Genomic DNA, 17439 nt, shown 5'->3' on the forward strand with positions numbered 1-17439 from the left:
TACATTATATGTTATTAAGAAGTTTTTGGAAAATATTGGCAAGATGAACGTTGTCAGGAAAACTTAATGAGAGAAACATAATTCTCTGAGAAGCCATTGAATGAAAGTTTGCAATGGGGATGTTGGCTGGGTATCCAAAGAAACTTTTTTAGCAGTGGAAACTTTGGTAACAAGTTTTAGCTGTGTGTCTCAAGTCTCTTGAACATAATAACTGAAATCTTAGAACGTGACTCATGTAAGGATTAGAATAGTTTAATTGTAGGTGTATTCTGCAGTGCCAAAAAAATAAGCTGGAATAGCAGGCAGTAGGTGACATTTTGTTCCTTTTAGTTTCTTCTGATAAGAACTCTCCTGATTTCTATAGCAGATAAGTACTTCTTACTGCAGGAAAGTGATGTTACCTGTTACAGGAGGTCTTCAGCAGCAGCTATAGAAATATGTGAGGCTGGCTTTATTTGTTTCTTTGTTAAATAGTGAATTTCAGTCAGGGCAAGAATTAGGTAAATATAGCGAGATTGGCGTTCTTTGCAACATGTCTGCACACATTTATTATTACCATCATTATGCCTGTGTCAAAGGCAATATGTTCATGGCAGTATTTGCTCTCTGCTAGCACTTTAGAGAGGACAGGCAAGAGATGTTCATCACTTACAGATAATTTTGTTGTTTTTTAAAGTTTTCCATTTTGTGCCTGTTGCTCCAACCTTTCTGTGTCTTCAAACAAGCACTTTGAAATTGGCTCCAAATTACTTTGTTTCAGAAAAAAGGGGTTTTTTGTCCTATTTTCCTTCATCTAATGTTCCAGGCTACTAGAAACAGACTTGGATGAGGAAAAAACATGAGAACATTTTTGTAGGTCATGGTTTCAATGATTCCTCAGTGACAGTAGGACAGCTAATCCTAGGATGAGTAAATAACTTAGTTGCTTTGATTTGATATGGTCAGCTATGCTGGATATAAAACTGCATTTTTTTTTCTTTAAAGAACACTGCATTTTGACTAATGTAGAAATACTTCTTGAGTAATATAGAGATACTTTTGAGCATGGATCTTGGCTGTGATGGAAAATCTGGCTTTCTGATGAAGGCAGTTTTACTGCAGTGTCAGGGAAAGCTGACTGCAAATGTTTGAGCTGAAAATGGATGCTAAGTCCAAGGTGTTTGTAGAATATCTGATAAAGAAGAAAACAACGATAATTATCAATTTTATATGAAAATCACAAGGAAGTGATGAAAAAACCTAACAGCAGGGAATTTGCCTTTTACGTGCTTCTATTGAAGAGACAAAGGAAAATGACATAAACAATAACATATAGAAAATACCTGATTTATTCTGTGTATCCTGCTATATACCCTTGTCCTGGAGCAGGACATGGTGTGAGCTGTCTGTTCTTTACTCATCTGAAATAGCTGTGTCTCTCTCTTTGTTTTAAATATATTCTGATACAACAAGGTTTTGTTTCCCACACATCCAAAGGACAGGTTTAGAAGCTTAGGCATTCCTTCTGTTTCTGCCTAGGCACTGAAAGGAAAATATCTGGCATGACTCCAATTGTGCAGGCTTAATTTGAAGGACCATCTTGTATCACCATGCTCTGAAAATTGCTTTTCATAAGTGATTTATCAAGTTCTGGCCTGGGTAGCTGGGTGGTTACAGTGCTGAGTCAATTAAGCCTGCTGAGGGAAATCCCAGCTCAATTGCACAAACCCTTTTACATCAATGGAACCAGGATTTCTCATCATCATCATCCCCAAAGGTCCCATGGCATAGAAAACAAGGAGAGATAATCAGAAGTTGCATCAAAGTCTATTTAAGTTTCTCTACAATGGAAATTTTAAATTAATTTGGTAATCACAAAGGAATACAGTTTATAGAATTAAAAATGCAGGATTGTAATTTCATAACCTATTCAATGCATTAGCTTTAGTAATTGTATTATTGTTTTATTTATTAGCTTGCATTTTCAAAGATACTGCAAAGGTAAAGCTTGTGATTGCAGTTTACAATAAGTGATTGTTTTCGCATTAAGTGTTTTCAGGTAAGGGAAGAGTAGCAAAGTTACTGAAACAATGGACAATCTCCTGTGAAACATCTTCTATTTTGGTTCCATGTGTATTTAGAAAGCTCAGTGCTAATAATTCCCTTTTTGTTTTTCTTACAGCTAATTCCAGCCTTCTTGGAGGTGGAGGAGGTGAGTCTTTGCATAATGCTTAATTCACTTTTAAACAAACATGAAATATATGCTGGATCAATGCAGAGCTTAGTTGGTTACAAAAGAATATAAGTTCAAAAGTTGGAAATATAAATTTATTAGATGGAAAATGCACTAAAATCCATAATCTTTCCTATCATCAAGAGGTAAGGTTTGCAACTGCTGCTGAATTTGGTTTCAACTCTGGGTCAGAGTAAGGGCTGACTAAAACATAAAGGGACTGCTGAACTGCCTTATGCTGTGTTGTGTTTTTAAGTATTTAGACTTTTTAGTTTACCCCAGGGGAATCTCAAATGTATGATTAATAAACTATTTTAACAGATATGTGGAAATATTAAAATACAGTAAAATGTAATTATAGTAAATGAGTGTGGCTTTATCTTTGTACTTTTTTTGTTTTTTAATATTTTTATGGTTTAAACTTGGTTGCTTACCTTATTCTGCTTGTCAGAATAATCAAGTAGATTTCAATACAAATCTTTGGTGCAAGTCAGAGATGCTACCAATGTGTCTACTGCTAAGGCAGGGATGCTCAAGTAGATATCATGGTATTGCTTCCAAATACATGGATGCTGGTTCATTTTAGTAGATTGATGCTATTTTACTTTTGGTATTTCTGTAGTACTGTGGCAGTAAAATCTACATGAGTGGTAAAATTCAGCAAAGACAAAGCCATAAAGAGCTTCATCTCAGATTTCAGTGACTTCCCCTGCCACCCAGAGGGAAGTGAGCGAGCTCAGTTCTGGAAATTTCCCAGCGCAGGAGCAACGCAGGCAGCAACTAATGCTCCTTCCTGGTGGGAGCATTATCTCTATGATCAGAGATTACATATGTAAGGGTAATGGAAAGGGCTCTGTAAAAAGACAGATCTCCATTGCTTGTGAGGCTGCAGGCTAAGTTGTCAAAGCTTTTGTTTTAACGGAACAGGCAGCTCTTATTTTGGACTAGGAAAAGGTGCTTGACAACTAAATAAAATCATGTAAATAAAACCATTCACATTCTTCAGCTGTGTGTCTGGACATTGAAGTACAGGGCAGCCTTACCTGTTAATCCTGTTGGATTAATCTGTTTCTTTTGATTTGAGTTAGTTGTTTGCAGTATACCAAATTTTTCTTTGTTTAAAAGATAATCCTTTAGGAGGTAATCCTTGGCTAGCTGTTCCTGTTTCTGCAGAGCTGTTCCTGCACCTCCCCTCCAGCACTTGCTCCCAGCTGGTAACATTGAAAAAAAAATATAAATCAATGCAAATGTTCAAATTCTAATCAGGTTCCCAGAGCACTGCTGCTGCTGAAAGGATTTGGCTATTAACTTTCCGTGTTATTTATTCAGCTGGACTGTACTTGAGAAGTTGATGTCTGTTCAGTGTGGCCCTTGATAATGTGGCTCTCCCTCTGCAGCAGATGGGATGAGCCTGTGCTGTGGGTCAAATTAGGGTTTTCCATGTATTTTATGTGTTAAAAGTGGCTATTAAAAAGATGTTCTCTCCCCTCATGGCAGGCTGAGATGATGGCAGCCCAAGGTGAGGCTTCCCATCCCTCCCTTCCTCCTCCTCCCCTGACATCCTTTGAGGCTTTTACTGCCATTTTAAAAACTCAGTGCTTTTGGGGTTATGGGGAAGCTGCTGTGGGAGGTTGGGTTTGGGCTCACAGTGGGTTCCTCTGGGTGCAAGGTGCTGCAGCCCCCATGGCCAGAACCTCAATCCCAGATCCTTTGATCTCTGGTGGAAGGATAACCATGTACCCTCTTGCTTGTGGTACAGGAAAAAAAAACCCCAAATCTGCCAGTTTTAGGGCTTAGAGGGTGACTGCTTATGGCTGAGGGGCTGCATGTGTGGAGGTGCCACAAGCCACCCATGGGTAGGGCAGCTGATGTCCTCAGAGCACGCTAGCTTAAGATTTCCAAATTTTCTGAATAAAAATCCTGAGTTTCATTGCCAAAGCACTCTAGATTTTGGACAGATTCCACAGGTGCATATTGTGAGAAGGGAAACGTGTGTGCAGTCTGCAGGCCAGATCCTGCTCAGGGGTACACAAAATGGAGGAGCCCTGGCCAGCCATCTACCTTCCACAGGCAGATGGAGCCGGGAGCCCCTGGCTTTTGGAAAAATGGCTTGGTGCTCTCCACAGGCATTTTTCTGTAGAAGAAATTGCTTGATTCCCAGTGGAATGGTTGTGGATTTTAAATTCTGGGTATATTTTTTTTCTTTTATCCAGAAGAAAGTGACGGTAGCACTCTGTGTGAAATATTGATAGTGAATTATTAAAACTTTATTATATACGTAAACACCAAAGCCTTCTTTTGATTGCAGATGTTGAATATTGATGGTAATGCATAATACCAGTGTAGTTTCTCCAATAATGGGATTCAGATCTCCTTGGTAGTGCTTGTTAATTTAATCTCTCTGTCGCTGCTGGAGGTATGAATACATGTCTTAGTTCTACAGATAAAGAAAACTGGAAATTTCCGCTTGTCCAAGCTTATGCAACAGGTGCTGTGATTTTGAGCTGTTCTGTGTTTGAACTCTTTTCAGAACTAAGTTCAAATGAATTGGAAAGAGTTATTTGCACATCCTGATCAAATGTTTGCAAATCACTTTCCCTGGATGTTAAAACCATTTTCTTCATGAGACCTGCTAAGAAACCCAGTGGGCAGCATTGTGGGTGAACATGGTGCACCTACTTGCAAGTTCAGGGGCTGGTGGATTTGGGTGGCTGCTTATCTTCCCTGTGTCACCTCAGAGCCACATCAGGGCATCCCTGTCCTTTGATTTCCCAGAGCTGGAGCAATGGTTTGTTCTTACATTCCCTATTTAAATGCCGTCTGTTCATTTTCATGACCATTTGGAATGAAGAGATAAAAGCAAAAAAGATACCAGGAACAATTTTTCACAGAACTGTTAATCATAAAATCAAGAAACCCACAATGGGGTCTTTAGTTAAATATAGATGTTGAAGGTTTTTTTCTGCTTTTCAAATAACTCTGAAGTTTCCAGGATTTCATTATGAGTTTGGTGAGTGAGCCTTTTTTCTTTTTCATTCTTTACTGTTTTTAATAATTGATTTTTAATTAGGAGGCATATTTCACTTTCAGGTCTAGATTTATTACACATTCAGCATCTCACTGCTAATAACTTGCATGGAGCATTATAACTTATTTGTGCATCATGTATTATTTGTCCCATTGTGTTCAACACTGCAAAGGTGAAAAATTTTCAAAAAAATTACTTGCATTTGGAAGGAGTGAACAAAAACGTGGTATTTTGAGAAAAAGTGTAAGCTCTTTTAAAATGTGTCCTGAAATTTGACTTCAGAAATCACAGTGCCCTATTTTGCATGGAAGTCTTTTTTCTTTACAGTCTTTACATTTGTGTCAAGGAATTAAAGCATATGATTTCATGTATTTTATTCAAGCAAAGTGAGCAAGAGCTGAGGTTTGTCCTCCCTTATGGCTTTGGGTAGTCTGTGGGGATTTTTTTTGGGTACTGTGCTCTGCTGATCCCACCTAGTATTTAGTTATTTTATTCATGGTTCATTTTTCCTGTACTTGATTTGCTGACCGTAATCATGTTCTTGTTGCATGCTGATTTCTGCATTGGCTTGATTTCATTGACCTTAAATTAAGGGTGTATTTAATTTTGGTTTTTTCTTTGAACCTCCATAAGATTTTATTGCCTATGCTGGAATTTGGGAGACATCACCTTTTAGTGTGTCCTGTTATGATCATAGCTTCTTTCAGCTCTGTACTTAAAACTGGTAATTAAACTGGTAATTTTGTCTTTACAAACTCAGAGAGAGGAGGTTATATTGCAGTCTCTTAGTGTCATTTGGACCCAGTTTAAACTTCTGTGTTTCCCCAGAAGATCTGTCTACTTTTCTGTTTCTCTCTATCTCTCTCTCTTTTTTTTTTTTTTTTTTTTTTTGACCAGTGTAACTATTTTTTTCCCTAGGGCTTTTGGAAGCATGGAAAAAAAATTAATTCCCATATAGCCATAAGTATTTTAGTATATCTTATATGTGGACCAGACCTCCCTATCCACCCTGCCAAGGTACAGTTTGTAGGCACAGTTTTAAGCAATTCTTATGGCATGGGGAACTTTGTGTTCATGGTCACAGCAGGGAGCTGGGTTTCTCTGTACTGCATTGCATAGACCCCATCTTGAACTCAGGATTTGCTGCTTTTATGTTGTATTATAAGAGTGACACAAAAAAGTGTTTTCTCCTGAAAGAAATTAGCAGACTGGCTTTTATCCTGGACTTGTGTCCCTTCAAATGTGTCAACTGCTGCTTGCTAGCCACCCTGTCTATTTTTCAATTAATTGTGAGCTACTGAGCTAAAAAATCCAGTGATTATCCGGTCAGTAGTGTCAAGAAGGAACAGCTGACACAAATATCTTGACATCCCTCCCCTTAGCCAGGGATAAATTTTTATTCTCACAGCTGTGTCTTAGGTACCTTACTGGCCATGTCCAGCCGTCTTCTGGTAGTTAAATCTCTAGCAAAAAAAAACCAAGAAAGGAGGTTTTGCACTTTCTTAATAGTAACTTGACATCAGTTTACTGAATGGATATTAATGACACTGAGAAGTGAAAGTTGTACAAGAGAAAATTGCAGACAGGAACGAGAAGTTGCAGAGCACCCTGTAGCAATATATATGACAGCAGAAGACTAAATACCAGACTTGCCCTGCACTCTCACATTCAAAATGTGTAACAGGAAGAAGACAAGCCTGTTTTGTCCTAAACCAGGACTAGATGCTCTCTGTTTTGGATTTCACAGGGCTTGGCTTTGATATTTACATAATTTAAATGCCAGAGAAGCAAGGGTTTAAATCCAAAGTTCAAATTTGTGCCTGACGTGGGCATAACATGAAATGCATCCCGTGAGAGGGAGAGGAAGGAGTTTGGGAAAGGAGCACTGACAGGATTCTTTCATCAAGAAAGTAAGCATTATTATTTGGTATTTTGTTGTGTCAGTCTGTTGGCATGTTCTTGTATCATGTCAAATGCGTTTGTCAGATTGGGGTGTGCTCACAACAAATGGCTCCATGGAACAAACGTGCTTCCCCTGGGATTTCAGCTACCTTCAAAAGCTCTCAGTTGCTTTGTACACTGCACTGTCATAGCCTAGGTATGTAGATAATGGCTAGGAAGGTACAAAGATCTTCCTGGTGAATAATGACCACGAGGAGAACTGATAATTTAAGGCAAATGGCCATTTGCCTTTGTTGTTAATCAATCCCTTTTTGCTAGAAGATTGCTGCTACAATTCTGTAACGTTGTTAAAGTATTTTATCTCCTTTTACTATTTGCATGCTGTTCTTTTTCATCTCTGTAAATAGAGTGGATTTGAGAAGACTGTATCCACAAGTTCCCCCACTGTGACAGTGCATCAGCCAATTAAAATGTTAATATTTATGTATTTTTTTCCTGCACCTCTGTGATAGTTCCATTGGTAGGCCAATAGCTCAGAGTGGACTGTAACCCTTTCAAGGTGTTTGGTTCAGCCCAAAATCTTGTTCTTCATGAGCTTTTTGTTCTATCAGATCAAAGCAAATATATTTCTCAGTATTTTAACACCTTGTTATAGAATTTATTCAAAGTTACTATGCAAGCAAAGTCTTCCTTTACAGGTCAGTTATTCTCTCTCTCCTTCCCTCCTTGTCTCTTTTCCTTTCCTTCCTTCTTTCCTCTGTGTATATATGTTTAGTTTTAGGTTTTGCCTTCTGTTATTGCAGTGGAGTTTTAGTTGAGCCTTTAATGAAATTAGCAGATTTTCTCATTTTGTAGTGCATCAAGAGATATAATGATGAAAGCTCTATAAATAAATAAGCACAGTTTATTTCAAAGGACCCTTAACATAAACTGCTGTGGCTGTATTTAAAATGTGTGCTCTACTCTAATTTCTTTTTTGTTTTTGTTAAAATATGATATATATTTTGCTCTTTGGCTAAATAGGGTGCCAGCTTCCTTTCTCCAGTCTTTTTATACAATCTTATATATAATAATCATAAACAGGAAGTCTCAGGATTGATTTTAAGTATTTCTCAGTTGTTGCCTAATTGTATCCTGCTAATTACTCTTTCCGAGCAGTTAGTTAAAAATAAATAAATCACTTTTATTTATAGGAATTGATACAGCTATATGATCAGTTTGTGTTTTTCTGATTTTTTTTTTTTCAATACATGTTCAGCCTGTGATTCTTTAAAGGGGTGCTCCTGTTCCATCTGGTAATACAGAAATGTGACTGTTTCATTCATGAAAATAATCTAAGATTTTGTCCATCCAGTCAAAATCACTGCTGTCCTGAGCTTTTTAATGCTGCTGCTGTGTTGCCTTAATTGGGCATTAGGAAGTGATATTTTGTATTTTACTCCTCAGTTACTGAGTGCTGAGTCCACAGTACTCTGAACTCTCACTCAATTGGGAGGTCTCTCTCTGTCTCAAGCAGACCATTGCACTAACTCTCCTCATTTTGTTCAATTTCATTAGGAGGTCATTACATGTTATGTACTCACAAGTAAAGCATGAAGATAAACACTGTCTGCTCTCTGTCTATACATTACATTCATATATATATATGTGTGTGTGTGTGCATGTCACTATGGATGCTTTTTATCTGAGCTTGCAATTGCTTCATGAAGTCAGATTTAGCATGTGTGTACCAAAATAAGTGCATAAAAATAGGACATTAATTTTCTTAGACTGGGACCTTTAGTTCATGGTCATTGAAAATTTGAGGCACTCTTGATATAAATCTAAGGTGAAAAGGCAGGTGGTTATGTAAGGAATGTATTTCTTTCCTTTTCCTTTTTGTTTCATTTTGGAGGACAGAGCTGCAAATCTGGGAGAGAGATCACAAACCTTCCCTACATGATGGACATCACATGATGTATGAGGCAATGCACTGTCCATTTGTTATGTCAATGCAAGGTGATCTAAAAATGTAAACACTTTTTCCTCATACACACACATACATGTGTGTCTCACGTGTCTTGAATGTAGAAAACACAATTTTTTCATTTAACAAGGTGCTGCTCAGTCATGTTAGGAACCTTCTCCCTGTAGCTGAAGGTGAGGGGCACAGTTGCCAAGGGAAAACAGGCTGGGAGTGCTGGAAGTGATGCACATCTCTACAGGTTGCAGTGAGAATGAAATTGAGCATTTGAGTATATATATGTACCAGTCTATAGATGCTTTTTAAAATTAAGCATTTGGTTGGTTTCCTTAATGAAAAATCTGTAAATTGGGACATCTGTCAAAGTTGTTCAGTTTCATGCAGAACAATTTTGACAGTGTCCTTTTTGCTGAGGTAAGAATGAAGTGAACACAGCAGGAAAGACATGATTTGTTAGGCTCAAACAGGGGGTGGTGATGTTTTTAAATCTGTTATTCAGAGGTAAGATCTACAGCTATTTTCCTGATCCTGAGGAGAACCAGGAAAGGAGGTCCTGAAGGAGGATCAGGCTACAATAGGAGGAAAATGAGAAATGCAATTTAAAATATTTAAGATTGTTTTAATTGATTTTACAGGGGGATATTAAAAGAAATAACATGAATTAAAGGAGTGATGGAGGTACTTGAGTTTTAGATATAGAGGCACTTTTGAATATCAACCCCTTTACTGAAGCTTTCATGCTGGTATGCCTAAATACAAAACAAAGTCCTTAATCAGTAGAATGTTCCTTAAAAGTACCTGTAAGCCCCAAGTGCATTAATTTCTACATCAAATGTGTATACAGGTGTGACATGAAGGCATACAAAAATGGCACCAGCTGTTTGCTGATTCTTGTTGGTTATTCTTTTAAAATGTGCACATCCAGTAAAATGAGAAAATGGGCATTACATGGCACTCACACCTTGCAGGAGGAGGCAGAAAATTGCTGTACCACTGTCTGCTGATGTACTGACCCCAGAGGTCAGAGATTGTCATGGTCCTTAATTCTCCACCTCCTTTAATGAAAAAACTTTACAATAGTTTCTTCTTTCTGTTTCTAATGAAAGTAATTGCATCTTAGTCACTATATTTTTTCAAAGACAATTTTGAATGAAACTCAGGACTAAACTACAGAGCCAAGGAAAACCCAAGTATTGAAATTACAGATATTACAGAAAGAGTTCACAATTCTCCTCTTGCTGCATAGAATGAAGGAATATGAAATCAACTCTGCATTCACCTCTCACCTTCTATTTCAAATTTCCTGCTCTTTCTGCAGAGCTTCACTGCTCATTTATGAGTTGCTCTTTCCTGATCACATTTTTCCAAAGTTCTTTCTTCGAAGCAAAGTGCTTACAGATTATAACCTGCAGCTTATCAAGAGCCAGGAAAATCTGACAGACTAGATGGCAAGATAGTTGAGTCTTGGAAAAATCTGTCCTCCTTTGTTTGCAGTGTTCTTTTCTTCCCTTCAGCTTTAGAACCCTGTATCAGACAGTGTGAAGTGGGATGAACTTGTGGCATAATACAGAAAATGAAATGTTGTAATGATGGTAATGAAGGATTAAAACTCTTACATCTGTGGAGCTGCTTTTTAAGAAACATTATTGTAAGAACTGTCTTTGCAGTTGCACATCTTTTTGAATTGATAATATTGGGTGGCAATGCAGCTGAGAGTTGCTAATTTTCATTCTAGCGACATATGGAAGACTACAAAGTAGACAGCTCTCGTGATTTAAGAAACAAATAAAAACCTCCCTGCCCTTTTTAGGGCGTCAAGTCTAGCCTGAATGACTTTGCAGCAACAATTTAGATGTAATTTTTTAAAACCATATGTAATGGGGAAATAGTAATGTGAGATGTGAAGTGACCAGGGCCAGTAACTGCTGAAGAGGGCGTGGACATGAAGGAAAACACATGGTAAACCTCGTTTCTGTGAGCATTATTATCATGGAGTCTAAATACTCCACAGACCTAATTACTCTGTGAACAAAGTAATGTTTTCTCCAGTTTCCAGTTGGAAAATGAGACTAGGAAACCGTATGTTTTGCAAAAGGTCCGTGTAGAAAAGAGCAAAAAACAGCTCCCTGGAGGCAAAGAGAAAATGTAGAAACTTACGTCAGTTTTGCAGGTAGAAATTTTGGTTCCTATTTGGAAGTAAGAGGAATTTTAATTTTTGTATGAGTGTTATTGGTAAAAACAGGATGATGTTTGGAGGAAGGGAAAACATACTCTGCTGAGAGCAACTTTCTCACAATTAGGCCTTAATTGGTGATAGAGCAAATCCTCTAAGGAATGGCAGGACTACCAACTGGAAATAAGTACTGCTAGATAAACAGTTCTACACTAAGGGACTAGAAGGGAATATAGAACAAATGTGATGTATTTGAGGTTACTGCTGTTAATAATTCTAAATAGACAGAATTCACTGTTCTTACTTGGGCCTTCCTTTTTTCATTATGTTAAAGAAACACTGTTTATTTCTAATTTTAATTTATATAGTGTTAATAAAAATGTGTTTTAAAATACTTGATGATAAGTTTTTTGCATTAAGAAAATATCTAATTTTATTATCAATCAAATCTAGCCTCTTTCAACAGCTGAAGAATTTCAATGTTTCCCCTACAAAAAATGCTGTCTTATGATTATGTGCAGAATAATTGGAATTTTTTTCTTTCGAAAGTCACCTAATTTGCATATTGTTCCTTGTTCTTTATGAAAATGCCTCATAATGTGTATGGTTTATAATTCAAGTTTCTTTTAAATCTGATTTTCTTTTTAAAATGATGTTTTTGCCATTTGGACTGGCAGATCTGTAGTGTTGTAGTTTTGGCTACATATACAGTAGCAAAGAACAAAATATTTTTTGTCACACTTCTGTTACAGTTCAGTCTGTTCCTTTTACATTATCAGCTTGTTTCTCTGGGCTTCAGAGGCATCTGCTTTAATTTTTACTGGGCAGGGCTGCAACTTAGCAAACTGGGGTAAGCTTCCCAAATAATTCACAAATGTGGTTGTTATGTCTTGGCTGAGTGATCTATGAGCGTATTATGCACACACAATGTTAAAAGAATGTTATTAAGGTGCAAATCTAAGTACTTAAAGTTAGGAAGTGCCAAAATTCAAGTTGCCTGCAGGCTCACAGTCTCTATGCATGTGTGTATGTATATGATATTGACTTCAACTGTGCAACTTCACTGTTCTTCCAGCTGGAACATCATCTCACTCAAAGCAAACCCAAGGTTTACTTGTTGAGTATTTCAAGTCTGGTCTGCAAGCCAGTATTTGTTCTGGTATATGATTTGATAAGTAAATTAAAGATTTCATAGGTAGTTTGTCTTCCCCAAAACAACGGTGTTACCTTGACCAAAAGAAGAAGAAAAGAACCAAACCCAGAGATTAACATCAGAATTCTAATTTTAAGGCCCAGGCTATACAGCAGAGGGCTGATTTATTTGAAGAGTGGAAATCCTTTTGTTTCAAAAAGTAGGTCTGATAAATTCCAAGCAATTCTTCAAACTGGAGCTTGTGTAGTTTAGGATATCATGCCAGATTATAAATCATCCAGTTGAAATGTACCTTGAGATTCCCACCTTCTTCTCTACTTGTTCCCAGTCCCACTACCTGCATTTTACAGTTTATTGCTCCCTTATTCTCATCCATTTTGAAGACTGCAGGCCTAAATTTACATATTAAAGAGGAATTGGGTTTAGGGAGCATTTTTTTTTGGCAATTTCAAACTGTGGTCTTAAAAAGGTGCTTTGATGTCTTTAAGGAACTGAGAGCTGATTGAGAGAGGAGTGATGGGTGTGGAAACCAGTGTGGAGGGGAAGAGATGAGTGATAACTTCCTCTGCTGCTGGGCAGAGGGTAATGTGAGACTGTGTTCTCAAACATTTGGGGTGCAGGAAGTGAGTGTCCCCTTTCTAACTTTTTACCTTAATGTTCACTTCTAAAAACAAGTCCCAGTCACAGTTCCTCTCTGCTCCTGGCTTACTGTCCAGTTCCTTTGCTGGGAAATGGTTTAATTTTACTCCCAGGCCAATTTCCCAGATTCTCTCTCTGAATTTGCATGACTGTGCCCTTTCATTGCCAGCTTTATTCTTATGCTATATCCTAATCACAGCCTTAGTCCCCAGTCCCTCTCATCTTCAATGATATCATCAGCCTCTAAATGCAGGTAGTGGCACTTCCTCCTTTGACCAGTTTGTGCTGGGATGAAGGGAAAAGTGTTGTGAGCAGGCAGTAATTTCTTAAGCCAAATGAATTCATTACTCAGGCAAATGAAAGAGAATTGCCAATTTCAGAGCTACTGCAAATGAAGGAAAAGTTTACAAAAGGCTACAGTTGTGGTTGTCATCTTTGTTTATCTTCCCATCACAATTTTGATTTAAAATGTTTAACCCAGTCCAGCTGTAGCACAGTGGTCACTCTGTCTGCTGTTCCATGGCTTTTAGGAATGAAGGTGATATTGTCACTGTAAAAGGATAAAACCCCTGGTGTTCCTACCTTCTTTGTATTTCTTCACCCTTGATGACTGGGCAGTAGTTTCTCTGTGGGGATTATTTGTCCAAGGATGGGGCCCCTGTTCAATCCAGATATAACCCAGCTGCAGTGGAATTTCACCCTTCTCTGGGCTCACAAGCAATTAGCACTGCAGGCAGGACTGCCTGCCCTTGCAGGGAACAAAAGATGCAGTAGAAAAGTTTTCCCTTGAAATGGCAGCTGGACAATGAATTGGGAGATTAATCAGAAAATTATTTCAAGGCACTTTTTACAGGAAGGAAATGTCACATGTCCTCACCATGAAATAAAATGAGAGTTCTTACATGTATAAGTTTATACATAGATAACTGGTGGAATGAGCCTCAAAAAAAGGGATATTCTTAATAACATGAGCTACAGATAACAGTCATGTGTGAGTTTTGAAGGAAATTTGCTCTGATGACAGGTCAGTTTTCCATCAGGAGCTGGAAAATTGCAAACATATGATTATTCAAAAAAGATTATATCTGCAAATAAGATATACTAAGCAAATACCGGCAAGTTCATATGGGATATTATTATCTTTCCCTTTGAGACTTGATTCAGCAGAAGCAGTAGATTTTTTTTCCAACATAAAGAATGTGCATGTTTAGAGGGAAATTGATTATAAAGGAAATAATTACCAGTGCACATCAAATATTAAATAGGATTCTCTCTTTTTCAAAATTAGTTCCCAAATTTGATGCTGTAAAATTTTAGCTGTAGTGGGAGAGCTCCCAGAAGACCCTTCATTATGTCTCATTATAACAGCATATGTGAGGCCATGGTACCCTTGGTTGCTGTAGTTCCTTATTTATTCAGGAAAAATATATTTTATGGCCGCACAGCTGGGTAACCTTCTGTATCTGTAGATTTCTCCAGAAGCAATCTTTTCTATACCCCATAATATCTTGATTTTCCTTAGAAAGGTCATAAGCCAGGCTTCTTTCATTTTTATATTTTTATTTCTTGGCTACATGGTAAAGTTTAATATCAGACCGCAACTTTGTCTAGTGCTTCTCTGGGTGTTCTTAATAAAGGTTTTTACCTTTTAAAAGGAGAAATTTCAAATTTTAGTATGGCAGCACAAGTATGGCAGAGTTCACACTCACCTGATGACAGGTTTGCCATCAAGGGTAAGAATATGGCTGTACCTTTCTAAAACAACCTGAGTTCTTAGTCAGGTGTTTTTCTCATTTATGTTATTTAAATCCTAATAGCTCTTATTGAGCAAGTTGGATCAGATCTCCTTTGGAACTCTTACCAAAAAGCTGTTTAAATAATATGTAGCTTTAGGTGTGAGATTTAGTTAAATATCTGTCCTGCCAGGGGAGACAACTGTTAGCAAGACTTGTTTGCCACAACTTTACAATTCCAGTGGTAATGTTTAAATTATTTTATAGGCATGAACTATCCAGGCAGACTGCTGTGGTCCCTAAGAGCTTTTTTGGGCAAATTACTGCCCTAAAACTCGGTGACTACTTGTAGTATAATAATTGAGGAAAGATGATTAAATATATGAAGCATTTAAATATCCATTTTAAGCTCACAGTAATTCCTGACAAATGGGAGCATCTTGGCATTTAGAGAACTACAAACTTCCAGTTTGTAGTTTTTCCAGTTTTTTGTGTGGACTTCCATTTGGTGTGAAACAGAACATTTGCGATCACACGTTTGTGATATCCACGGTTGTCTTTGGTCATGCTGAGTCTGATCTGTCGTGGTGGTGGGATCTGGAGGTTTGTGAGTGCAGTTCCCCCTAAGATGGTAGAAGACAATTGGAAAAACACTTGTTTGATTTAACCATGGAGATCATTCCTTTCCCTCATGTCACTCTGCACACAGGCATCGCAGCTGCTGATCTTTAGCAGGTCTGGGAAGGGGTGTTCCAGCTATTTTAAAAGATGCTGTAAATAATCAGGGGAAAGCAAGACTCATTCAGACAATAGCACTTTGCTTAGGTCACTCTTGGTGGATCATTCTCAAACTCCTCCCTGTTTTCTTGATTGTTACCTTGCAGCTTCCATAGGCAGTCTTTTTAAGTTCATCACCATCTATACCATCACGCCATTGAAACATTTTCCCTGAAATCTTAGTTCATATTTTTTGATTGTTGGTACAGGTTTAAACCTGAAATTAAAGGATTCCTGTTGCTTTCAGCTGGCGGAGAAGCTGTCATGCCATTCAGTGCCTCATCTGTGAGCAAAGCAGGTGCCTGTGAAAGGATCAGGACATGCAGGAGCTTTGTAGACTCATTAGTTTGTTCCACACTGCCTGATCTGGTTTTGCTTTTGTAGCAAAAAACATCTGTGAACAACAGTGCACCTGAATTTCTAGGGAGAGAGATGCCAGCAGTGCTCCTGCCTGCTTCTTTTTGGGTAAATCTCACTTAGATGCAGTTGTCCTGAATTTGCAGAAGGGAGCAAATTGCTGTCTCCTCCTCATCTGTGGGAATAAATCAGAAATGGGAGCTGTGGGCTTGGCATTCAGGCATTTCCATTTGTAGTACACTGACATACTAATGATGGTAATTTTGCATTTGTTACTACATGCCTAATCTAATTAAGTTTCTCTTAGGGTACAATTGTTGTTTTCTGTATTTAATTATGTAACCACCAGGTGCAAGTGTTAATAGTGGCTGAATTGTGAAGGCAGTCTTTTATCTTTGTACTATGTAAGAATTTCTTTTCTGTATCTTCAGCTTCCAGTGAAAAAAGTGCTTACAGTATTTGATTGCTCCAAGGAGTTCTAGTAGCACTTCTGATTGATATACATAGGAAACACTAATGAGGACTGAACACTTACATTAGTCTTTAATTTAGATGTGTTCAGAACCGTTTATGAGCTCTACATTTTTGGTTTCAGGTGTTGCAGTAGATCAGACTCCCTTTCCCAGCTATCCTGTTGGTTTTGAAGGTTGGCAGACTTGCCACACTCTGACAGATCTGTTTCTGTATGTTTGAAAAAGTCTGAACTATGTAGGGATTTGTTGTCTGAAGCTGAATTTCGTGGAGCACTGGCAAAACTGCTTCTGTGACTGCCAGCCTGGCTCTGTGAACTTTTTGCTACCATTTCACCAATGCTTGTTCAAACATTTTGAAAGAGTTTTCAGCAGAATTCTTTGCCTGCAAGAATAAACTCAAGTATTATTTTTAAAACTCAAGGATCTGAGCTTTGTAATGATGTAAGAGTGTGCTTGGAGGCAATTGACTCTCAGAAGGTTTTGAAATTATAACTTTTAATTTTTAAATAAATTGAACAGGAATTGCTGTAAATGTTTCCACCTGCAGATTGGCAATTGTTTTAATCTACTAAGTGAAAATAAGTAAAGTTTGTATTTTCTAGCTTCTAGTCAGTCATCAGTAATCTATAATTAGATAAATTTGGCATTGAGTGTAATAGAAAAATTAGATAAATGATTGATGCATGTTTATTCTAAAGCATAAGGTACCCATGCAACATTCCTGTTACTAATGAAAGAAAATTGTCTGCAGAAGCCTTTTTCAGCCTCTTGGCATTTGTGAACAAGTATACATGTCTGAGTAGAAGTATGGCCTGTATGTACCATTGGTTCAAGCCTGCTGTCAGATGCCTTCCTTTCTTAGTTACTTTTCAAGGATGCATTTAAAGAAGGATTTTGAGCTCACCATGGATGACAAGTCAGTGGTAGTGAACCAAAATACACTGCTTTTCATTTAAGGATCCTGTGGGATCATTTTGCCTTGAGCTGTGAAGTGTGATTTTACACTTGAACCATTTTCAGTATAGAAAC

At 37.7% G+C, this 17439-nt stretch overlaps 1 protein-coding gene across 4 annotated transcripts in view; it reads left to right on the forward strand.

The window, feature by feature from the left end:
* The window catches only part of MACROD2 (mono-ADP ribosylhydrolase 2), an 850020-nt gene that overhangs the window by 182316 nt on the left and 650265 nt on the right, over nucleotides 1-17439 (forward strand). For all 4 annotated transcript variants that reach the window (XM_063152547.1, XM_063152548.1, XM_063152546.1 and 1 more), the window contains one exon: nucleotides 2162-2191. In XM_063152547.1, coding sequence (XP_063008617.1) covers nucleotides 2162-2191 — 30 coding nt within the window. The remainder of the gene's footprint in view (nucleotides 1-2161; nucleotides 2192-17439) is intronic.

This window comes from Melospiza melodia, chromosome 3, assembly GCF_035770615.1.
Source record: "Melospiza melodia melodia isolate bMelMel2 chromosome 3, bMelMel2.pri, whole genome shotgun sequence".
Lineage (NCBI taxonomy): Eukaryota > Metazoa > Chordata > Aves > Passeriformes > Passerellidae > Melospiza > Melospiza melodia.